The following is a 23841-nucleotide window of genomic DNA, read 5'->3' as shown; positions in this document are numbered from 1 at the left end:
GGCCGGATCCCCCACTGTCCATCTGCAGTAGAGACAGCAGAGCCCCCGGGAACCCCTCCCAGCAGCTGAGGGTTCAGGGGGTGCCCCTCACTACACCGGGGAAATGTGGCCCCAGAGGGGCAGGAGGTGCAGGACCCGGTCAGACAGAGACTGAGTCTGAACCCGGAGGGGCCTCGGGCCAGCTCCGTGATCCAGACAAGGGGTTTTCCTTCTCTGAGCTGCCGCTGCTGCTGTCAGAGCCCGCAGTGGGCACTGATTTGAAGAAGGACAGACATGGGCTGGGAGGGTTGAGGGAGGCCCTGGAGAGGGGGACCCTGGGGAGGGAGATCTTGGAGCTGCAGAGGCTTTGAAGAGGCAGGGCTGTGGGAGTGCGCAGCCAAGGTGCCCGGCCTGGGCTGGGTCCTGGGTCCAGGGGTGTGGCTGGGCTCACCTGATGGTAGAGCCCTGTCCGGAGGAGTTGAGCTCAGACCTTAGCTGACAGCGCTGGGGCAGAGTGCTGAGAGGGGCTCTCTCAGGGCTGGGCCGTGTTGGATCTTCTAAGTGTCTGAGCAGGAGAGGGAAGGCTTCCTGGAGGAGGTGTCCCTGGCAGGAAGATGCAGAGGGAATGACTGTGTGTGCTGTAAGGGCCAGGCCGGGGGCTGAGAGGGGCTGGTGGGAGACGGTGGGGGCTGGGTGGGGCAGGACACTATGGTCTATATGGTGCCCACCTGCCCTTCGTCCTCCGTGGCCACAAGGCCCCTGTGGTAGAGAGGGTGGCGCTGGCCTTGAGGGATCTGGCCGGCAGGTAGGAAAGTGAATGACCGAGCTCCTCAGGTGGCTTTGAGGGTGGGGCCTCCTGGCTCTGCCTGTTTTATTCAGCGGCCCTGGTTAGGGCTTTGAAGGGCTTCACCGCAGATTAGCCCGACCTCCCCGGGGTGCCCAGCAGGGTGTGCCACAAAGGTGCCTTCGGCATGTGGGGCCCACAGGATGAGTTGGATGCAGCCTCCCGGTGGGGGCTGCTCAGATGAAAACCATACTTGTGGGCAGGTGAAGCCACTGCCTCCTCAGTGTAGCAGTCAGTGGGGTCCTCCCCACGTCCCCTCCTCTCCCTCTGTCCCTGGACCCAGGAATTTGGGAGAGGCCAGCGGGCAAGCTGGGCACTTTGCTCTATAATGACCCTCTACCCCCACCAAGATGCACACAAGCCCTGCCAGGATGTGGGGGGCAGGGCAGCGGGCTGAGCCAAGGTGTAGCTGCTGGGAGATAGTGTTCCCCGCCCCCTGGGCTGGCACCTGCCTCCCGACCTGCTGCTCGCTGCCGGTTGCATGTAGGGAGGAAGGAAGAGGTTTGGGTGGTGTATGTGTGTGTGTGTGCTTTTGACTGGGCTCAGAGGGCTCTGGCTGGGACCCAAGCTCTGGCCTCTAGCACCTTGGCTGGAAGGAGTGAGGCCTGGAGAGACAGTGGGGCTGCAGTGGGGCTCCCTGGGGGCCAGGAGCTGGGTGCTGAGGAGACTGGAGCTGGGGGCTGGGGCAGGGCCAGGGCATCGGGTGGGAAGTCCTACCCTTGCAGCCTGTCCTGTGGAAAAGCCCCTGGCTGCTGTCTTGGCTTTGCTGGACTGGCAGAGTGGGCCAGAGGCTGGGGACTGGACACCATGGGCCCCTGTGCACTGATGGAGCAGTAGGTGTGTGGGATTCACAGGGTGCTGGGGTGTGGATTCATGAGGGTGGGGCCTTTCGGGTTATGAGTCAACCCCCTCCAGTTATCCAGGGTGGGGTGCTGAGGCCTGGGTGGGCAGTGTGAGGGTGGGCTGGTAACTGTAACCGCTGGCTCTCTGGGAGACCCTGGTCTGTGGCGTTGCCCTCTCTGAACTGGGAAGACATGTGCGTGAGAACTGGTCCCGGGTGGCCTCTGGTTCTGGCTGGGGAGGCCCCGCCCACCTGAGGGCAGCGTTCAGCGAGTGTGGACTCTGCCCCGGTGCTGGGCGCAGAGTTCTTGGACAGGCCGAATGCAGGCGTAACTTCGGGCTGTCTGGACAGGGCCTGGTTAGTGAGACCGTGGCTGAAGGGCCCAGAAGGGGCTGCAGTGGGACTGGAGCCCCCTGGCCGTGCCCCAGGGGCAGGCCCTGGGCTGCTGGGATCTCATGCGGTGGGTGGCTGGGCAGATGTGGCTGTGTGTGTGCACAGAGGTGGGGACGGACAGGCTGGGCCCATCTAAGCCCGTGTCCTGCCAGAGGCTTGCCTGGTGTCCGCACACACGGGTGGGCTGTGAGGGGCTGAGAGCCCAGGACGCCGCACCCCAGAAGGGCTTGCTGTGGGGGTCTTTCCGTCACTGGTGAGCCGCGTCGGGGTGAGGCAGGATGGAGGTGAGGCTGTCTTGTGTGGCCTGAGCGGGTGTGGCAGGCTGGGAGCCTGTTGCAGGTCAGGATGTGTCTGGGGGCCGGCACCAGACCTGCTGAGGTGGGAGGTCAGTCTGCGCTGGCTCTGTGAGGGGCCCTGCAGTCTCGGACCTTGCCTGTCCCCTCTGGGGCTGAGGTCAACCCTGGGGCATGGTGGGGACGGGGACACGGACCCTCATTCCGAGTCTCATGAGACCACGCCGCTTCACCATCAGTGAGGCTTGCTGGGCATAAATGAAGCACATCGATGGGGTGAGGGCTGGAGGATCCCATGGGGGCCTCGCACCCCCCACTCCCCGCCCCACTCTGGGAACCAGGCCCTCAGGCAGCTGGTGAGGATCGGGGGGTCACAGCTGAGGTGGCAGTTGGCATGGTGGCACGGTGTGCCTCTTGGGATTAAAGCTTCGACCTGGGCTGCGTGAGGACAGGTAGGTGGGCTGTGACCCTCACTCCAGGCAGAACCGTCCCATCCCCTCGTCCGTCTGTCAGATGAGCTTGTCCAGGTTCCAGGCCCTGAACCAGATGAACAGAGAGCTGGAAAGTTCAGAGGAGGGAGGAGGAACCCCGGCCAACACCCAGGAGGCTGAGGGACCCTCTGGCCCGGGTCTTGATGAAACCAGGCCTCGAGGGTTGTTTGTGTTGTTGTTATGAGACTAGCATGTGCCTGTGGTACAGACACCAGCTCAACAAAAGCCTATCTTCTCCTCACTAGAGCTGGGAGTCCTGGACCCTCCACACTGTCACCCTGGTGGGGGGAGTCCCGGACCCTCCACACTGTCACCCTTGGGGGGGGAGTCCCGGACCCTCCACACTGTCACCCTGGTGGGGGAGTCCCAGACCCTCCACGCTGTCACCCTGGTGGGGGGAGTCCCGGACCCTCTACACTGTCACCCTGGTGGGGGGAGTCCCAGACCCTCCACATTGTCACCCTGGTGGGGGGAGTCCCGGACCCTCCACACTGTCTCCCTGGGGCGGGGGGAGTCCTGGACCCTCCACACTGTCACCCTTGGGAGTGAGTCCCGGATCCTCCACACTGTCACCCCGTTGGAGGGGGGAGTCCCAGACCCTCCACACTGTCACCCCTAGTGGGGGAGTCCCGGACCCTCCACATTGTCACTCCGGTGGGGAGTCCTGGACCCTCCTCAGTGTCACCTCGGGGACCTCCCTCATCGCACTGGAACTCCAAACTGGGCAGACATTCTTGGTTACCTGCTGCACGTGGCTGGGCTGGCAGTGCAGAGGAAAACGAGCTGTGCTGGGGTCCCCAGTGACTGAGGTTGGAATCAGGGGATGTGGCAGCAGTGGAGACACTGGCAAGCTCGGGACAGCCCAAAGCTCGGGAAACTTGGGAGTTTAGTGGGTTCTGCAGAGTGTGGGCTTTTGTGGTGGGTGAGCCCAGGAGGGAAGGGACCTGCCCTGGGCCCTTCAGCTAGTGGAGCTGTGGGTGCAGGGTGAGCAGCTGTGTGGACCCATGCAGGGCGTGCTGTGGGGCAGGGGCCAGAGCTGGAGGAAGAGGCCGAGGTGGGGCTGTACTGGGCCGTCACCCAGTCAGCCTGGGGGCGAGGGTTCTCTGGCCCTTTTCTGTCTTCCAGGAGGAAAGGAGCTGTCTGTGTCCCACCTGCCGCCTTGACGCTGATGCCTTGGGGTTTTGGGGGCAGTGGGTTTCCTTGTGCTCAGGCGGGGCAGTGCCCTCCTGTGGTTCAGGGCCAGCCTGGCCTCCAGGCCTGAGCACCACCTGCAGAAGGGTTTTCAGACGGGTGTGAGCGTGTGGGGGTGCCATCACGGGAGAATTCTGGTTCCCCTCCAGCCCTGCATGACATCTTGGCGGCCTGTCCCCAGCACTGGTGGGGCAGGCAGGAAGCTCCTGGCCTGGGATGGGCACAGACGGGGCGTGGGCTGTGAGTCCCTGCGGCTCCGAGCTACCCCTGCACAGCCTTCCTTGAGGCCTGGTTCCCGGGCCATGGCCTCTGCAGCCTGGGCAGGGCAGCCTGTTGTGGACAGAGCTGGTTGGGTCTCAGGCCTCCTGGGTGGGTGGGAACTGAGGACCCCTACTAGCATGCCAGGGGCTGGCAGGTCTGAAAGCTGCATGTCCACACCCCCACGCTCACTCCCGGCATTGGGCTTGGCCATTGGCTGATGGGCAACAAAAGGCATTCTGTGCCCTGGAAGAAAGCCCTCGTTGTGTGGCTGGAGGGAGGCTGGGAGCCATGAAGGCCCCCTTCCTGCCCCCGTGCTTCCTCAAGTCCCCCAAGGCGGGTTCCATCCAGAGCTGCTCAGGCCCTGCCTCACCAGTATCCGAGGCTCTGCTCCATTCCGGCCCCTGCCCTGCCAGGCCTGACTCCTGGCCTGTTTCCTGGACTCAGGCCTCTGCGTCCCCCACGCCCCCCACAGGACACCCCCCAGGACCCGTGTGCTGGCCTCTCCGGGGCTCCCTGCTCAGTGTGGCCCTTGCTGGGAGCAGGTGGGGATGTCATGGTGGGGACATGAGGGCCTGGGCGAGCGGTGGTGGCCCCCAAACATTGCCTGGGCTTCTTTCAGGCCACCACTCCGGGCCAGGACAAGTGCAGGCACCCTGTGTCCGGTTATCCAGCACTCCTGCATGCTGGCTGGCACCGTGCACCCCAGCACGCAGATGGGGAATGGGCTCAGCCAGGTCACCTGATCTGCCTGCAGTGGGCAGCTGGCTTGGTGGAGCCGGATTTGAACTTGGGGCTGCCCAACGTCCGGGCCTTGCCCTTGTCCTGCCCCGGCCCCTGCAGGGTAGCAGACCATCTGCTGCACCAGCTGCGGGCGTGGCGATCGTGTCTCGGATTGAGGAAATGAGGCCGGGGTCCTTGTCCTCTTCCAAGAAGCTCTTGGTTTTGGCCAATGGCAGCCGCCTGTGGTCACAGGTGTCTGGTTGAGGGTGGGGGACCGGGCGGCTCTGGGAAAGGGGAACTGGGCTGCCAGGCCAGCATGAGCACCACTTGCTCGCAACCAGCTCCAGGCTGCCTGGAAGAGACTCCAGCTCTGCTCAGCCACCTCCCTCAGGCCCCTTCCTGCCCACCCAGCCGCCGCACTGCATCGCCCGAGGCTGTGGGACCCTGAGCCCCCCGGCCGGTGGCCGATGGGGCCGCCCCTGTGGTGGGACCTGTCACCTGCTCTCGCCATGAGGCTGCACCTTCTCGCCTCTCTCTCGGGCAGTGGCCTGGCCTGGCGGGCGCGGGACCGCAGGTGGCTGGCAGGTGAGGGCCAGGTTTGGTGGCCACTCCATGTGGCCTGGGAGGGTGCCTGTGTCTTGCCTTGGGAGTGTGGGACTCATGGCAGGTCTGCTGGGGCTGTCGGGGAGAGGATCTGGGGACCCCAGGTGGGGAGAGGCTGGGGAGGTGTGGGGGCCAGGTCTGGGACACCCCGCTCCATGGACTATGCCTGTGGCCTGGTCACAGCTGCTCCGTACGTGGCTGTGCTGAGGGTGTCTGGGGAGCATTCTGATTCTCCCAGGCTGCCGCTGTCAGCAACAGATGAGCAAACTGAGGCTGGCCCTGTCCTGCAGCCCGAGGCCAGGACCACTGAGTTCTCTGGTCACCCCTGGGTGTCTGGGCCTGAGGACTCCTTTCAGGCCACTTTGTTCCAGAGGAAGGACCCGGACTCTGGGCTCTGGGCAAGGGTGAGAGCGTGGGTGGTTCTCCTCTCTCTCCTTACCTTGAGGCTCTGTGGAGGACCCCTTGGGGTCTGCCCCACTCCCATTTTAAAGATGAGGAAACTGAGGCTGGTTGGTGGCAGGGACTTGTGTAGCCGGAGGGATGCAGTGGACCTGACTCTGTTCTCCTGAGCCCAGCACATTGGGACACTGTGCCAGAGAGCAGCAGGGAGGTTAAGCGACCAGACTGGGGGTAAATGGTCAGCCTCCGCCTGCCCTGGGCCGCTGCTGTGGCTGCGGTGTGGGGTGGGTGAGAGGGGAGAAGTAGGGGCAGCCCTTCTCTGCAGGGAGTGAGGGGGCTGAGTCGGAGGGTCCCCACACCCATCCTGCTGATGGAGGCCAGAGCCGGCTCCCGGCTGCTCGGCCCTGCCCGGCCCTGGCTCACGTCCTGTTTCTTTTTCATGGCAAGGAGGTCTGTTAATTGGCATGCACAGAGTGCCAGGGCCCATGTGGAGTGCTCATGTGTCTTCACAGACGTCCCTAGAAGGATGCGCTCTCGGCGCCCACGGTACGGAAAGACGGGCTCAGTGCCGTGGAGGAACTTTCCCAAGACCACCGGGAGCCTCGGGGAGGGACTCAGACCGGATTGGTCTGGCCAGGGTGCAAGCCTGGACCATCTCGATTTCCCCAGGCCTTTGAAAAGTCCTTTCGCAATTTATAAATATTTAGCCCAGCCTTCCTCAGCACTGCATGGGCATTGATGGATGCCAGGTGAGGCTGTGCCGGGCCGTCTCTAGGAGCCACTTGGTTTTGGAGCTGACACCTGAAATAGAACACAGTGCACCTGGGGACCACGCCATCCTTGACCAGGGCCACCTGCCTTACGGAGCCGTCCATGAGCATTTCCCTCATTTTGTGCTGTCACTAAGCAGCAGGTGTGCGGTCTGCCTTCCCTGCACACTCGTCGCGGTGCCAGCCCTGACTTGCTGGTGACCATGAGCCCGTCCTGGGCGTCTCTGGGCTCAGCGTCTCGCCTTTTCCTCCAAGCACCTGCCTCGCTTGGGCTGTCTGGGGTGATGGTGAAGGCGCGTTCCCAGCCTGACTCTGGGAGCCCAAGGTGTTTTGAAAGCCCCAGTCTCTTGCTGCAGAGAACTCCGATTTCTGTTTCGGAGGTGACATGGGGGAGTTTGAATTCGGATCCCTTCGACAACTCTTCCTGGAGGGCAGGAAGCGCTCATAGGACTCTTATCTCTGCGCCCCGTGGTGACCACAGACAGGCCGCTTCAGCCCTTGGCTTTGGTGTACTCATCTGTAAAGTGGGCGCAGGAAGAATTTTCTGGGTCAGCTTTCTTGATGTGACAGGAGGTTTGAATTTGTATTAAGTTACTTTTCTGCAGAAAATGTCCTAGGCTGTTAGACCGTGTGCACCTCGCTCAGGGGTCCTAGGCTGTTAGACCGTGTGCACCTCGCTCAGGGGTCCTAGGCTGTTAGACCGTGTGCACCTCACTCAGGGCTGGGCATGTCTTCGGTGCTCTCAGCTAGAAGCAGTGTGTGTGTGTGTGTGTGTGTGTGTGTGTGTGTGTGTGCGCGCGCGCGCGCACTTGCGTGCACAGGGACATGTGTTGGGGTCAGTACAGGCATCTGGTGGCTGGGCCAGGCACTCTCAGCATCTCCCGAAGCACATTTACTGTCTCTCCTGGGGATGACTTGGGATGTTGTTCCGGTCGGGTGCAGGAGTGGGACCCAGGGTCTGTTGTAGTTTTGGCTGCTGGACTTTGATTCGTACACCTTTCCCCATGGCCTCGTGGTGGTGGTTCTTTCTCCCACGGTTACCTCTGTCTGACTGCTTATCCTCTGGGGAGTCATCTAAAGCATCAGCTTAGTGTTGTGTGTGAAGCTGAGTGAAAGGCCCTGAGTAAGAGCCTCTCCTGTGAGTCAGGCGCGGGGAGGTTTTAGCTTTTGGAGTTGGTGGCCGCCATTCTGGGCGCATCGGGCTTTCCCGGCCCCTTTCCCTGGTCTTCCTGCACCTGGGTGAGGAGGGGGGTCATCCTCCACTGTCCTTCCTCTGCCCCCTCCTCCTCATGAGCCAGGTGACAGCCGGGTGCCCTGGGGCAGATGCTGAGGGTTTCCGGGTGTCTGGAGGCTGTGCGTTCTCTGGAGGGATGGAGCCCCTCCCTGCTTGGCGGGGGCTGCTGCTGGACGGACTGTATGGGGATCAGAAGCCCTGGAAGGCACATTTCTGGCTCCCCTTCTTCCTGCTGGATGCCCCAAAGGGCTGAGTACCCGGTGACCTGCTGAGGAGGCAGGGTGGCCTCAGGCCTGTGTCTTCTCTACCTCATCCCCTAAGCTGGGTCTTCTCACCTCCCTGCCAAGCTCTGGTCCTCCAAGGAGGGATTTGGTCTCCTGGGTCCTCCTTGGAGAGTCATGTCCGCCACGTGGCCCGTCCTGTCGCTCCCGTCCCCTGCCCCTCTGGATGGCGCAGAGTGCACGTCGTTCCCATTGCACGGAACCTGTTTTCCCGGATTTGTCACGAGGGGAGAAAATGGTGGAAATGCAGTTTTGTTGGGTTCCCCGCACACGTGGACGCTGGTTTTGGTCACCGCCTGGGGGTTGCTCGTGGGATTCAGAGAAGTGGAGGTTGGTGAGGCCAAGCAGGCTGGGAAGGGTGCTGGACAGGGACAGCAGAGGGCCGGCCCCAGGGGGTTAGGGGGCCAGGGCTTGGGTGCCTCTGTCTCGGGCCGGGGGCTTTGGACTTTGGGGGTGTAATGGGGAGCCCTGGGACAGCAGAGGGCTAGCCCCAGAGGGCTAGGGGGGCCAGGGCTTGGGTGCCTCTGTCCTAGGCCTGGGGCTTTGGATTTTGGGGGTGTAATAGGGAGCCCTGGGAAGTTCTGGTGGTGACAGAGTGGACATTCTGCCAGGTGACCAGTGGAGGGGACAGTGGTTGAGAGGGTGTGCTGAGCTGGCCTTAGCCTGGCCTGGGCTAGGTCTGGACTTGGCCATGCCTGACTTTGCCTGTGCAGGGGCTGGTGGACATTCCTGTGAGAGACGCTCTGTGGATGGGGTCACCCGGAGTCTGGAGAGAGACTCCATAGCTGCCGCCGGCCTGTCCCTCCCTCCCCTTCCCACCGAGGCCCCTGGGGGCTGCTGGCTAGGCTCGGAGTTGCTGTGCACGCTGGCTGCAGCCCCGTCTCGGGTTCTTGGGGCTGGGCGCTGAGGAGCAGAGACGCTGCCTGCCACCTGTTCACCCTCACGTCCGCAGAAATTTCTGCGCAGAAAATTCTTTCTGCGCCCACTTTACAGATGAGTACACCAAAGCCAAGGGCTGAAGCGGCCTGTCTGTGGTCACCACGGGGCGCAGAGATAAGAGTCCTATGAGCGCTTCCTGCCCTCCAGGAAGAGTTGTCAAAGGGATCTGAATTCAAACTCCCCAGTGTCACCTCCGAAACAGAAATCGGAGTTCTCTGCTGCAAGAGGCTGGGGCTTTCAAAACACCTTGGGCTCCCAGAGTCAGGCTGGGAACGCGCCTTCACCATCACCCCAGACAGCCCAAGCGAGGCAGGTGCTTGGGAGAAAAGGGAAGACACTGAGCCCAGCAGCTCGTCCCCTCCTGCTGCCACAGTACCCTGATACGTGCCGATTGGTGTGATTGGGAAAGGGACACAGTGAGGCCTTGGGTCAGAGCCTTGGTGAGGATGGGAGTGGCCGTCCTGGGGACAGAGGGCCGGGGCCTGCACTTGCCTGGATTCCCTGGCAGGATTTCCTCTCAGCCTCCTGGGTCGGCATCTCCTTGGTGCAGGGTGGAGCCCACTCCCCTCTCCCTGGGCTTAAGGGAAGGGGAGGGGGAGTCTGGCACACAGTGGGTGGGGGCCTGGGCCCCCCTAGCAGTGGCCAAGTTGAGACCTAGCCCAGGCCAGGCTAAAGCCAGCTCAGCACACCCTCCTCTCCATTGCCGTCCCCTCCGTGGGTCACTTGTCAGGATGTCCACTCTGTCACTGCCAGAAGTTCCCAGGGCTCCCCATTACACTCCCAAGGTCCAAAGCCCCTAGCCTGGGACAGTGGGTGGGGGGCCAGGCCCTTCACAGCAGGCACGGCAGCCAGGAGGGAGGTTTCTGAGGCTCAACCTGTGGCGTCTGTGGCCACGGGCTGGTTTGTTTCGCCCAGAGTGGTGACGAGCCTGACCCGGGCCCTCAGCAAGTTTCTGTGGGGCAGGAGGGACGCGCCGAGGCTGAGCTTGGAAGAGGCAAGTCTGGGTGCAGTTGAGCCTCTGGGCTGGTGCGGGTGAGCTCCACCATAGCCCTGGCCCTGGGGGTGGCAGAGGCAGGGAGGGCGCCCATGCCAGGGCTGTGATGGGGGAAGTCCTGCTCAGTGGGCTGACGTCCTATTCTTGGTCTGTCTCATGGGTGAGGCCCTGTCCCCAGTCTGCAGATGCCCCGCCAGTTGGGCCCCTGCACATGACAGGCACCCGGCTAGGGTGTGTGGGTGGCAAGCCTCTTCTGTGGGGAGGACGCAGCGTGCTAGGGTGGGCCTGGGTGTGGAGGGGGTTCTTGGAAGGTCGGGACCAGCCGGAGAGGGCCCCCATGCCAGCCTTGGGTGCTGAGCAGGTGCTGTGTCCTTCGGGGACTCCCTGCCCGGACTCTGTCCATCGCACGGCCCCAGCGGCTGTGCCCTGCCTGCTCTAACCATATCTGCAAGTGGTGCTGCTCCATCGGCCATGGGAGGACCAGGGACATCCCCCAGAGAGGCCGGCCTGGGGGAGTTCCTGCCTGGGGGAGCGTCCTCTGCCCTGATCTTTCCAGAGTCCCCGACGGAACCATCGTGTCGGCCTCCAGCGTGGAGCTGGCCACGCTCCACCACAGGTGGGACCTGAGGGTCTGCAGGTGTGTTTCTGAGCCAAGTGGCCGTGCACATGAGAGTGGAGAGGAGAGCCGCCCTGAGGGTGGAAAGCCCGGCCGTTCCACGACAGAGCTGCTGGCGGTGGTGGTGGGGCCTCTGAGCCACCAAGAGACACATGGCTCAAAATGAAACAAGAATCATTTATTTTCCTGTTGAAGGGAAACTACCCCGAGGAGCCCACAGGCTGGGGGCCCCCTCGCCGCACAGGCGGGCTGTGGGGCAGGCGGGGTTTCTCCAGGAATTCCCCTGCTTCCCACTCACCCTCCTCGAAGGTCTGGCCCTGTGGAGGTGCCAGAGACAGTTCAGGGGTACGGCCTGGAAGGGAGGCTGCGGTGCCCAGGAGCCCCTGCCTGGCCCCGGAGAGGTGAGCGTCCTGCCAAGTCCCCGGGCTGGTGCCTGTCCTCCAAGGTGGGCGTCATTGCTGGAACTCTCAGGGCTCATGGGCGTCTGCTGTGTCTGGCCACCCTGGTGGTCGAGGGGTGGCCAAGGGGTGGACTGAGGCTTCAGAAGGCCAGAGCTCCAGGCCTTGGCCCGGCAGCTCTTGTTCTGGGCTTGGAAGCATCTTGTCTCCTTGAGCCCCAGTTCCTCCCCTGCAGGACAGGTGCAGGAGATGCTTCTCCCCGTTGTCACACTTCTGTGAGCTGTGTAATGAAATGTCGGCCTGGCGTGCACCTGCAGTAGGTGTTTGAGCTGTGGGAGCTGTGGCCTACAGCAGCTCCTCTATCACCTGAGGGAGTCTGTGTGTTTGCAGGGGGCCGTGAGAGTCACCCGGCTTGGTGCAGTGGGCAGGGCAGGCCCCAGTGTCAGAGCCTCCATTTTGCAGTGGGGGAGGGTGGGAAGGACGTCACACACAGGCGATTGGGGCTCCCAGCTTCCTGGTGGCCCCACGCCTTTGATCATGCCCTTTCCGTGACTCCGCTTCCTCCCATGGGGACTCTGCCAGGACTGGGGCTTGACTCCCACCCTCCTAGCGTGTGCCCCGGACGGCAGTCGGGTGGTCCTCTCACCATGCCTCGCGGGGAATGGCCGTGCAGGGGCACAGGTCAGCTTGCTGAGTGTCTCCAGCTTTGTGGCTGGAAAGCAGCTCTCAGGACTCTTTCAGGGCCTCTTGGCATCTTTCTAGGTGGGTGGCCCTGAGCCCGCCTCCTCCCTGCACCCCCACAGCAGGAGCTCCTTTTTGGGAACCAGTGGAGTGAGAGTGGCTGGACAGGCCTGGCCCTGGAGCTGGGCGATTTCCATCACGGCACTCCTCTGGCTTCCTCCTTGGCGCTGGCTGGTCCAAGCGCTCCTGACTTCTGGGTCCCTGGGATGGGCGGGTGACCCCGTTAATGAGGCTACATGAATTCTCGCTTACCCCAGCCATCTTTAGGCTGGGGGGCTGTGGGTGCTTCCGGGTAAAATCAGATGCCCTGTAGCTCTCTTAAAAGGGCCAGCCTCAGATTTGGGGTCCCTGGTCCTGGCCCCTGGGTTCAGGACTTCATTCTGGCCATGCGGGCTGCACCTTGGGGTTGGGCATCCCTTGAGGTTTGTGCCTGTCGGGTGGGTGCAGGAGTAGCAGCTGCATTGGGAGCCCGGCCCTGGGCAGGCACTCTGGCATGGGGCTCCGAGTCCCACAGCTACTGGCCAGTCATTGCCAGCCTCTCAGCCCTCTGGGGACAGACCCTGCCTGCTTGTCCCTGTTAGGAGTCAGTTCTGCAGGTGGTCACTTGGCTTCTCCTAAAAAAAAAAGAAAAAACCTGCCTTGCCCTGGGAAGCCCTGGAGTCATGGGGAAGCGGGAAGTGACAGTAGGCAACTGGCATTTCCTGAGCCAGAGTCTGGGGCAACTGCACCAAGTACAGGGTGAGCCGGGCAGGGAGGGGTGCAGCCAGCTCTGCCGTCAGCCTGAAGCCATGAGCGGCCTGGGCGCTCTCCTCCCTGTAGCACTGGGGCACACACAGGGTGGTGAAGGGGGCATGACACAACCAGAAGGCTCGGTCACAGAGGACCAGGAGTCTGGCAAGGGTTTGGCCTGCACCTCCCAGCTGCCTGGCCCAGGTGTGCCCCCCTCATCCCCATCTGCCTCTAAGCTGTGAAGAATTTGGGAGGGGATGCAGCTCTGGGGCTGTTTCTTCTGAACCATGGTGTTTCAGGCAGCCTGGCCCCAGATTAAGTGTGCCCCTTAGCGCCTGGGGCATCCCTGGACAGTGGCCACCATGGGCATCTGGCAGCCCCGCCAGCCTGGTGGGTGATCGCAGCAACAGCTGCAAGACTTGGGAAAGGTGGCTCGTGCGTATTTGGTTGAATGCAGCTGGGCGTGGTGGTTGGGCCTGTGGCCTCAGCTCCCATGGTGGGCTTCTCGGGGGAGTAGGCATGACAGGGTGGGGTTCCTGCAAAGACCCTGGCCCTCATGCTCCAGTCAGCAGGTGTCTTCATCTCTCAGCTCTGTCTCGAATGCTTCCTCGGTGCAGGCGCTGACTACTCATGGGGAGCCCCCTCCTGACCACCCTCTTCCTCCTGGGTATGCTTCCCACTTCCCTCACCAGTGGCTGGGCTGCAGCTGTACCTGCCACCACCAGGTCTAACCTCAGCGCCCCTGGGCTGTATGAATGGGCTGTGCAAGGGTGACAGTCAGCCTGAGCACCACTTCTTGTTCTTCCTTCTGCCCCTCAACTTGCTCACTATGGCCAAGAGGACCCAAAACACCATCCCCTTGCTACTTGTGACAAAACTTGTCAACCTCTCTGTTTGGGCTTCAGCTTGCCATCTGCACAGTGGATCAGAGCAAGGGTTTGCTTAGCTGATAGTGATGGTGATGATGGTGGTGGTGATGATGATGTAGTGATGGTGTTGATGGTGGTGGTGGTGGTGGTGGTGATAGTGGTGATGTTGGTGATGGTGGTGGTGATGGTGATGATGATGGTAGTCATGGTGGTAATGATGGTGATGATGGTGGTGATGATGTAATGATGGTGTTGATGTTGGTGATGTTGGTGATGGTGATGGTGGTGATGGTGATGTTGGTGATGGTGATGGTGATGATGGTGATGATGGTGATGTTGATGGTAGTCATGGAGGTAATGATGGTGGTGGTGGTGGTGATGGTGATGTTAATGTTGATGGTCATCATGGTATGATGGTAGTGGTGATGGTGGCAATGATGCAATGATGGTGATGGTGGTGATGTATATGGTGGTGGTAACAATGGTGGTGATATTGGTGATGGTGGTGATGATGGTGATGTTAGTATTGATGGTGATAATGGTGTTGATGTTGATGGTGGTGATTATGGTGACTGTAATGATGACGATGGTGGTGATGGTGATGTTGGTGGCAGTGATGGTGTTGGTGATGGTCATGGTAACTATAGTGATGGTGGTGGTGGTAATGGTGGTGATGATGATGATAGTGATGTTGGTGATGATGATGGTGTTGATGTTGATGATGGTCATGGTAACTATAGTAATGGTGGTGGTGGTAATGGTGGTGATGATGATGACAGTGATGTTGGTGATGATGGTGTTGATGATGGTCATGGTAACTATAGTGATGGTGGTGGTGGTAATGGTGGTGATGACGACAGTGATGTTGGTGATGATGATGGTGTTGATGTTGATGCTGGTGATGATGGTGATGTTAATGTGTGTTGGTGATGATGGTAGTGGTGATGGTAGTGATGGTGGTGATGTATATGGTGGTGGTGATGGTGGTGATATTAATGTTGGTGATGGTGATGATGGTGATGTTAGTATTGATGGTGATGATGATGGTGTTGATGTTGATGCTGGTGATGATGGTGATGTTAATGTTGGTGATGATGGCAGTGGTGATGGTGATGATGGTGATGATGGTGATGGCGATCGTAGTGATGGTGGCGGTGATGATGACGGTGATGATGTTGGTGGCAACAGTGATGTTGATGGCAGTGACAGTGCAGATGTGTCATTGCACACTTGTTGGATGCCTTCACAGACATCGTCCTAAGCTGAGTCTTATAGTTTTATAGATTATAAAGACTATAGACTTATAATCTTATAGATTATAAGTTTTATAATCAAGAATGGTTTTCTTGCTGAGGCCCTTTGGGCCTTGATGGGGCCTGTCTCCATGAGGGGCCACTGCCAGTGCCCTGGGAGTTTGAGGTCAGTCAAGACTGAAGGGTGTTAGGTTGGTGTCTCCTGACTGAGGCTTGGGGAAGGTCAAGGTTTGTGGGTCACTACTCCTCGTTCTCATGCCCTGGCAGCTCGTGGAGTTCTCTGGGGGAGGGCCCTGGCAGGGTCTTGTAGGTCTGGGTTGCAGATCTGCCCCTGCCTTTGGATCCGTCTCCCCTGCGGACTGAGCTGCCTGGCCAGCTGCACTTGTATGCTACATGCCTCAGGGGCCAGAGGTCTCAGGCAGCACCTCTGGGCCCCTCATCTTAATGTCACGCCCCCTCACTACCCTGCGTCTCCCAGTCTCCCCTTGTGCCAGTCCCTGATCTTACACTGGGGAAACTGGACAAGGTCCCTGCCATGGGGGCCTCTTGGGCTGGGAGGGCAGAGGGGTGGGAGGCAATGTCAGGGGGCCCCATGGAGCTCAGGGAGGGAGAGGCCAGTGTTTGGCTCCTCCTGGGTGAGGGGATAGGGAGTCAAGATGCTGCTTTCTCCGCGTTTGTGCAGGGGTGGGTGATCATAAAGATGGGTTTGGTATTCAGAGTCCTTGAAGGTCTCTTGGTCACGTGGAACCTGGGGGACCAAACTTACAGAGGCAGAGGCGGGACGGGAATCCAGAGCCTGACCGACCTGGCCTGGCTGGGCTCGGTCCTGAGGCCGGGACACTGTGGGCTCTCAGAGAAGTGTCTGTCCCCTTTCGGTCCTGGCAGGAGCCTGTCCGTGCTGGCTCTGCAATCCTGGTCACTCTCAGCTCCCATGTGTCCATGGGGCTGGCAGGACTGTGGCATTGTGTCTGGGGCAGACCCAGATCTCTGTCCCTCCCTTGGCGGAGTCCCGCCTGGCCTCACCGTGGCTTCCTGTGTCCACTGCTGCTTCCTTCTCACCCCTTCCCTCCTGGCCCACTGGCCAGCCTGGGGGAGCCGATCATGGAAGGGCCTGTCTCACTGGGCCCTTGGGGCATCCCTGTGTGTGTCACGGAAGGTTGGGTAGGGCAGGGCTAGGGAGTAGGCCGGCCAGGGGTCTGTGTGGGGGCCTGCAGGGCACCCGGGAGCCGGCAGTCCTTAGGGCCACTTCCTGGGGGTCTTGTGAGCAGGTGCGGGCTACAGTGAAGGAGATGGACGCCTTGGTGTGTCAGTCCCCATCCTCCTCTCTCCTTCAGAGTCTGGGTGGTTCTGGGGCACCCCGGCTCAGAGCAGGGGCCTGCGTGTCCAGCTTCCTGCAGGTGGATGACTTCATAGGCCTGGCCGAGGGAGGGGCTGGACCTCCCCATGGGGGCCCTTGACATTGGCTTCGAGGAGCTCCCCCATCAGACGCTCCTGTGGAGGCAGGCCTGGGTCTCTCCTGACTTCAGGAGGGCCAATCTGGCCTGTCCTCACATGGGGCTGAGATTTGGGGCCGGGGTGTTGGTTGGGGAAAGGGCAGGGTAACCTCAGAAGAGCTGAAATTCCAGCCTGGGCCACCTGAGCTGTAAGCTGACACCTGGCCTGGAGGCCACGAGTGGGCCATGCTCCTGGGGCTGGAGGTGATAGGCCTGAGTGTTTGCCTGCCTCTGCGGGGTGGCGGGAAACAGATGCACAGCAGATGTGGAGAGCCCATCCTGCCAAGGGCCCATAGGGCCCATCTTCAACAGCCTCTGCTGTTGGCATGCCCATTTTACGGAAGGGGAAACTGAGGCTCATCTAGGTTAAGGGGTTGCCTAGGGTCTGTCCATCAGGGAGCAGTGGGTCCTGTGGGCCCAAGGGTAAGCAGAAACCCGTTCTCACCATGGCCGGCACCACCTATGTTGGGCACGGCTGCCCGCCCCACCCTGGTTCCTCAGGGCCCCTCACCCTCTGGGGCTTGTGGACACTTCCTTCCTCTTCCTCCTACGCTAACCACCTTCAGCTTCCCCCAAACCTTGACGCGCCGTGGTCCCTGCCACGTCCTCATCCCAGTGCCCGCTAGCGCTGCCCTTCTCCCTCCCCTGGGTGGCCGGGGGAAGCAGTACTTCTGGAGGTGGGGGCTGGAGGAGGGCGATCCAGGAAGCTCTGAGGGCTCGCTAGCTGCTTGCCACGGGGTTTCAGTTCCAGGGGGGTCCCCAGGCAGGTGGCACAGGGTTGCACGGACGTTGCAGAGACCGGGAGCGGGCAGGCTGAGGACCGGCCGTCATCTGGGTGCTGGTTTTCCCAGTAGGTTTCCTCAACTGCAGGCCGAGCTCCTCCCCTGTCCCGGGCACCCTGCCCTCTCTCTGCACCGTCCTGGATGCCCCACCAGGGAGCCCACAGGACCCCACCACACGCTCCCCCATTTGGAACACCGTCCTTCCCTCCGCTGGGCTTCCTGGGGCCCCGAATTGGATGGTCCGCGTGTCCTCTGTTGTTCATCTAAACAGGTGGCCTGATCCCTTGGTCCCAGCCTGTGGCCTGCTCAGACCCTGCCACGATTGGCCCTGCAGATTCCAAAGGGATGTGGAGACTTGAGTTCCCCTCTCCCAGAGCCGGAGGTTCCCTGGCTGCCCAGGAGGGGGCTGGAGTCCTGAGGGCTCGCCCCCGCCCCAACCACAGTCGGGCTGGCATTTCCTGCCACCTCCTCTGCCTCCCCCGCCTGCCAGGCAGAGGCCGGAAGGGAGTTGGTGGGGGTTCCCCAGGCTTCCTGCTCTGGGGTCCAGGCAGCAGAAGCATCCTGGCGCTGGTGAGCGTTCTGGAGGGAACTGTGCAGCTTAGGAATTTTGGTCAACAGGGACGTCCCTTCCCACTTCCAGCAGACCCTCTGGGATGTGAGTGTCCTTGGGGTCCTGAGTGGTGCCTGCATACACCCGTGGTGGGAATTCTCCAATTCGGGGAGCAGCCTGTGCCATTACTAGGCAGCAGTCAAGACAAAGAACATTCCTTAGTTCAAGTTACTTAACCTGCCGCTTAGCCCCCGATACTCAGGATCTGCCATGTGAGGGCCCAGGGAGCTGCTCTGTGCCTGCCCTGGGTGCTGGGCATTCCAGGGCATTCATCTCTGGTACATGGCTTTTGTTCCCGGCTCCAGGTATCTGCACTTTAGAGTCAGTTTTGTGCCAAGGGGGCGATCACTCCACCACTTCCTCTGTGCAGGATAAAAATCTAGTAGCTGTGTGAGGCGCCCTGGCCCATGTAGGGCTGCTTGGCACTGCCCCTGCCAGGATCAAGGCCTGCTTTCTTCTCTTCCATTTAGCCCTGGAGGTCCCTGTGGGCTTCCTGAGTCCTCCTTGCTTGGAGTTCGGAGTCACACTGATTGCCTGTGGTCCTTAAGGGGGCATGGTGGGTGGGAGGGGTGTGAGGCTGTGCGATTGTGGGGCCCTGTGCGGCTCAGGTTCTGTGGTTCCCGGATCCCGCCATTCAGTTTTGCGACTCAGGCCCCTCTGCCACTCCCTTGAGCGGGGAGGGTTGTGTGTCTGCTGGCTCCCAGGTTGGGTCTGGGTGTCTGATGCTGTCCCTGTGTTGTGGGGGTACGCCTGGAGGGTCATGGAAGCCAGTGGAGACCAGCTGGTGACAAGCACCCCTGCAAGTCCAAAGTAGGATTTTTTTTTTTTTTTTTTTTGAGATGGAATTTTGCTTTCGTTGCCCAGGCTGGAGTGTGATGGTGTGATCTTGGCTCACCGCAACCTCCGCTTCCCAAGTTCAAGCTGTTCTCCTGCCTCAGCCTCCCAAGTAGTTGGGATTACAAGCATGCGCCACCATGCCTGGCTAATTTTTGTATTTTTAGTAGAGACGGGATTTTGCCATGTTGGCCAGGCTGGTCTCGGACTCCTGACCTCTGGTGATCCACCCGCCTCAGCCTCCCAAAGTGGTGGGATTACAGGTGTGAGCCATCACGCCGGCCCCAAAGTAGGATGTTTTAAGAATAACGCCTGTGGGAGCCACCACTTCTCAGGGGTGGGGACGGATAGATGGCCTGGAAGAGACAGAGCCCGCACGTACATGCACGGGGCGCTTCACTGCGAGTAGAGGATGTCGAGGCATTTTTTGCCTCTTCTTTTTTAATATTCTCTTCCTCTCCAAAAAGCATCTCTTTCCAGAGGATTCCAGAAAACACACCCAGCCTATTGTCACCCAGGCTCTGGGAAGGTGTCTGCTGTGGACAGAGTCTGTGTAAACAGGAAGGGCTGGGAACGGGGCCCAGGGGCAGCTGGCTTAAATAATTCAGCTCCTGAGGTGGCCTGGAAGGCTGTCCCAGAAACCCTCCAGTCCCCTCCTCCAATTCAGAGTCCCCCTGACTCCCCAGTCTTCCCAGATTACATCTGGAGCAGGGGGTGGGGTGGAGAAGCGGAAAGAATCCAGGAGTGACTTCTCCCATGGCCTTAAAATTCCCGTCTTCTTCCCAGAGACCAGGAAGAAAGGTGGGTGGCGTCCCCAGGGGTGCCTGGGGCCTCAGGTCGGGCCACTCCAAGGCCCGGCTTCTGAATGCAGTGCTGAAGTTTGGGCTCCCTGCATGGCCTGGCCTCCTCCCAGATGCTCCCAGGGTTGCCCGGTGGAGATGCCTGCAAAGCTGATTTGTGCACAGTCGTGCTTTCTTGTCCCTTCTGCCTTGAAGTCAGCATAGTGCTTCCCTGGGTTGACCTGGATAAGGAGGGCCCAGACTGGGTCCAGGCTCAGCCTGTGTGGACTTGGGACCGAGCAGAACTCACTGCTGAGTAGGTGTGCCTGTCTGCATTTCACAGATGAGGAAACTGAGGCTTGGTAAAGGAAGAAGCTGACTCAAGTTTCCTCTGGCAGGGGTCAGCTGAAGGTGGGTGAGGCAGGGCTGCGATGAGGCAGCCGTGTGGCATTCCCAGGGTCCCTGCAGTGCCCTGGTGGGCATGGTAGTGGTTGCCTGGCCTAGAGGCAGCTGCAGGTTTCTGGGAGTGTGCCTTTGGGGCAGTTCTCATCTCACACCTTCTCCATGCCTCAGTTTCCCTGTCTGTCACAGGCCGGTGGTGGTAGCTTCTCTGAGAGTTGCGGGAATCAGTAACATCAGGTTATGCAGATATTTCATAGACTTATGTGAGCAAACTGATTTTGTGTTTGTCTGTCTTGGAAACACTCTTTTGCCTGCCTTCTCTTGTCAGTCCCTAGCTGTTCTCTCTCTGGCCTTCTGCACCTGAGGATTCTGGATGTGGAGACTTCTGGGCTGCACGTGTTTGACATCTACATGTGGGTCTTGCCTGTTCTCCTCCCGGGAGTTTAATGACTAATAAGGCTGGTTTGCAGTACCCGTCTTTGCCAGTAGGTGCCACCAACATCTGGTTCTGGAATGCCTTAAGTCTGCATTTTTAGTTCAATGAAATGGCTTATTCCCAATATTGTGAATGATAAAGGTTTCCAGTGGGTCAGGCAAGGCTCATTTGCTGGTGGGGTCTGTCCCCGAGTGCAATGGGGCACTAGTGACAGCCAGGCCCATGCAGTGCTGACTGAATCAGGGCAATGCTGGCTGAATCTGGCATCCAGGCCTCCTTTTTGCACTTTCCTTCCTGGAAGGGAAGCGAGAGGGGGTGTGTGGGGCAGGCCTGAGGCTACTGGATAGGAATGGGCAAATGCTCCTGAGCAGGGGTGGGCACAGGGTGGCAGAGCCTCTGTGTTCCTGCTGCCTCTGAGCTGGCCTTGGACAGCTGCTGGGGGCAGCAGAGCTGTGTGCGATAGGAAGAGTGCCAGCTTTGGATGGGGTCAGGACTGACCCCAGTCCCGATGCTGCCGGGTGGTGGTGGCATCCTAAAACTCATGCCATGTCCCCCCAGGACGCAGGGTGCACAGGAGGCAGATGCCCGTGAGAGGCCTGGCCCAGGGCTTCCTCTCGCTCTAGCCTGGCACCCAGCGAGTGGGCCAGTGCCCTGGACACGGCTGCTCTGAGGCTCGGGGAGGTGAAGTCTTCCCGGGGCCGTGGAGGGGTGCAGCCAGGGGTGTCCCCTGACCTGCAGCATTTGGGCTCAGTCATAGCCACTCTGTGTGTTCATGGTCCTGCTCGACTCCTCAGAAGTGCCTGTGATTGCCGCAGGTCAAGGCACGGAGGGCCCGAGAGGCCATTCTGCAGATGGGAAGGCTGAGGCCCAGAGAGGGAGAGTGACTTGCCCCATGTGCCCAGCCCGTTGGAGGCAGGGTGGTGGCAGGCAAGCAGTGCCTCCAGCTCCCGGCACGTGCTGCTGTCCGTGCTGCCTTGGTTGGGCTCTGACATTTCCCAGTGGTCTGCTCAGGCCCATGGGCAGTGGATTCGCCACCTAGGAGCCTCCTTTCCGCTGTGCCAGCCTCCGGGGTGCGGGGGGGGGGGCACCTCCTGAAGCACGCTCGGGGCTTTGAAATCCGAGATGAAAGGCGGGAGTGTGGGAGGTCTCAGCCTCTCCTGTGGCCTCTGTGGGCTGCCCTCTTGCTCCTGGCACACACCCAGGCCTGGCGCAAAGCCACCCAGCAGCGTCCAGCCCACCACCCACATGGGAGGTGCCCCATTCCTCCCCTCTGGTCCCCTCAAACAGACCTCAGAGCGTGGAGCCAGGGGTCTGAGCGTCCGCTGCCCGGGCTAACACTGCTGTGGCACCTGAGCAGGCCCAGGCAGCGTGGCCTGCTGGTTAGGGCGACAGACATGGCAGTGGGTCTGTAGGCGCTGCCAGTCCTGGCTTGGCCACAGGCAGCTCTGAGTACTCGGGGCCTGGCTTCCCGCATCTGTAAAATGGGAGAATCACAGTGCTCACTGTGGACCTCCCAGATCCACGAATTCACCCACACTCAGCACTGACCAGGTCCTGGTACACGGCAGGTTCTCGGAGCCACCAGGCTTTATGCCTTTCGTGATTATTCCCAGACCTTCACCTTGGGTCCCTGTGGAGATGGGCAGAGGGACTGACTGACTAGTCCCGCCCACCAGCCCCTCCTCCCTCTGCTTTCCCAGGTGGAGGGGCCTGCAGTGCTGAGGGTTGGAGTGACCCAGGCAGGCATCCTGGGGCTCACTCACAGCGGGTTCTTCCTGCGTCTGCCGCAGGCCCAGCCTAAAGCCAGGGTCAGGTGCAGAACAGTGCCTTGGAGGGGAGCTCCGGGCATGCCTGGCCCCTAGTGAGTGTGAGTTTGCGTCAGTGAGCTGTCGAGACCAACGGGGCCGCCTGAGGGTGCCGGGGTCTTCCCGTGGGTGCGTCTGTAGCTGGGGAGGCAGTGCCTGGTGAGGCCCGGCGTCATCTGCGCTGACCCGTCTCCTGCGGCTTCTTGTCTTGCAGATTTCTCCACCCAGGTGAATTCCTCCCTCACCTCCCCGACGGGGCGAGGCTCCATGGCTGCGCCCTCGCTGCACCCGTCCCTGGGGCCTGGCATCGGCTCCCCGGGGCAGCTGCACTCTCCCATCAGCACCCTGAGCTCCCCCATCAACGGCATGGGCCCGCCCTTCTCGGTCATCAGCTCCCCCATGGGCCCCCACTCCATGTCGGTGCCCACCACACCCACTCTGGGCTTCAGCACTGGCAGCCCCCAGGTGAGTGCGGGACTGGGGCAAGGGGAGGGGGTGGGGCCAGGGGTGGGGCTGTGGCTTCAACTGCAGGGCAGCCACCTCATCTTGAGGCCTCTGGGAGGTAGGTGCTGTGGTCGCCCGACTTGACGCAGAGTATACAGAGCCTCGGGGAGCAGCGTGCCATGGGGGTTTGAGCCCAGGTCGGGCTGACTGCTGAGCCTGGTCCTTTGGATCATCAGCCGACGTGCCTTGCAGCTGGTTCTCTGCACACGTGGCCCCCTCCCATGCTGGAGGACGCAGGACTCCTTGTTCCCATGACTGGGGGGCTCAGCAGAGAGAGGCTGTGGCCTCTCTCAGGCCTAAGCCTGCTTCCCCAGAAGCCTGTGGCCACATAGCCCGGGTCCTCCCCTGAAGTCTGTGCTCACACCCCGGCCAAAGGGCCCCCAGGGAAGGCGTGTTCGGGCTCAGAGCAGCTGCGCCCCGCTCAGGGACGCTGGCCCTGGGACCTGCAGTGGCCGAGTGTGGCAGCGGTGCTCTGTGGTCTTGGCTCCCACATGGCTCTGTGGGCGCCTGACCGTCTGTGGGGTGTGGGGACCTTTTCCACAATTGAAGTTTGCTCAGTCGCTTCTCCAGCTCAGCCTGGCCCTTTGGGCCGTTTCTGGATCAGGAAGGTCTGGTGCCTGGCAGAGCCTGGCACAGTCCGGGTCTTGTCATGGGGAACTTGGAGACCTGGTCCGTGCTTCCCTTCTTCCTTCTTACCCCGAGTGTCTCTCGTGGAGTTGTGCCCAGCCCTGGGGTGTCCCGTCTGTGAGGGTGGAGGGCGAGGCTGGGCCTCCTCCCCTGGCTCCCGGTGGTTGCTTGTGGATTTCCACCTGACCGGCCGGAACCTCCCAGACTCCCACTCGGCTCTCCCTCTCCAGGGGCTCCCCAGATGAGCAGGGGTGCTCCTTCCGCTCTGAATTTCTGTGTTTGGGTTTCACCCTTTGTTCCTAGTAGCTGAAGGTTCCATGGCAGAGTTTTGGTGCCATCTCAGGACAGCCCACCAGGGTGGGACTCGCCTAGCAGCTCCTCTGCCCACATACAGCTGACAGTGCCACATGTGTCCTGTGGACTCCCAAGCCCCCTGCTGCCCTGCCTCTGTTTACCTAGGGCAGGCACTAGGCCCAAGGGATTGCACGTGAGGGGGCCAGGAGGCAGCAGATGGTCACCTAGCCCCAAGCCCCCATGCCACCTCCCAGGTAGTCCAGGACTGTTCCTGGCCTAGGACTGGGCTGTGTTTGGGGTCTGGAGCCGGCCTACTGCCCATCTACCTGGGCCTGTTTAGAGCCAGCCTTGACCTCCCGAGCTCCTTTTCCCTGGAGAATCTTGCTGGCTTTCTGGGCCAACCCCATCAAAGCCCCTCTGCTCTGGGGGATGTGTG

The 23841-nt window shown here is 61.1% G+C and overlaps 1 protein-coding gene across 2 annotated transcripts in view; it reads left to right on the top strand.

Moving 5' to 3' along the window:
- RXRA (retinoid X receptor alpha) overlaps positions 1 to 23841 on the top strand; it is a 118881-nt gene that overhangs the window by 56268 nt on the left and 38772 nt on the right. For both annotated transcript variants that reach the window (XM_045374233.2, XM_065529885.1), the window contains exon 2: positions 22195 to 22445. In XM_045374233.2, the coding sequence (XP_045230168.1) occupies positions 22195 to 22445 (251 nt within the window). The remainder of the gene's footprint in view (positions 1 to 22194; positions 22446 to 23841) is intronic.

Source organism: Macaca fascicularis, chromosome 15 (assembly GCF_037993035.2).
Source record: "Macaca fascicularis isolate 582-1 chromosome 15, T2T-MFA8v1.1".
Classification (NCBI taxonomy): Eukaryota; Metazoa; Chordata; class Mammalia; order Primates; family Cercopithecidae; genus Macaca; species Macaca fascicularis.
This window is presented reverse-complemented; position numbering and strand designations above follow the sequence as displayed.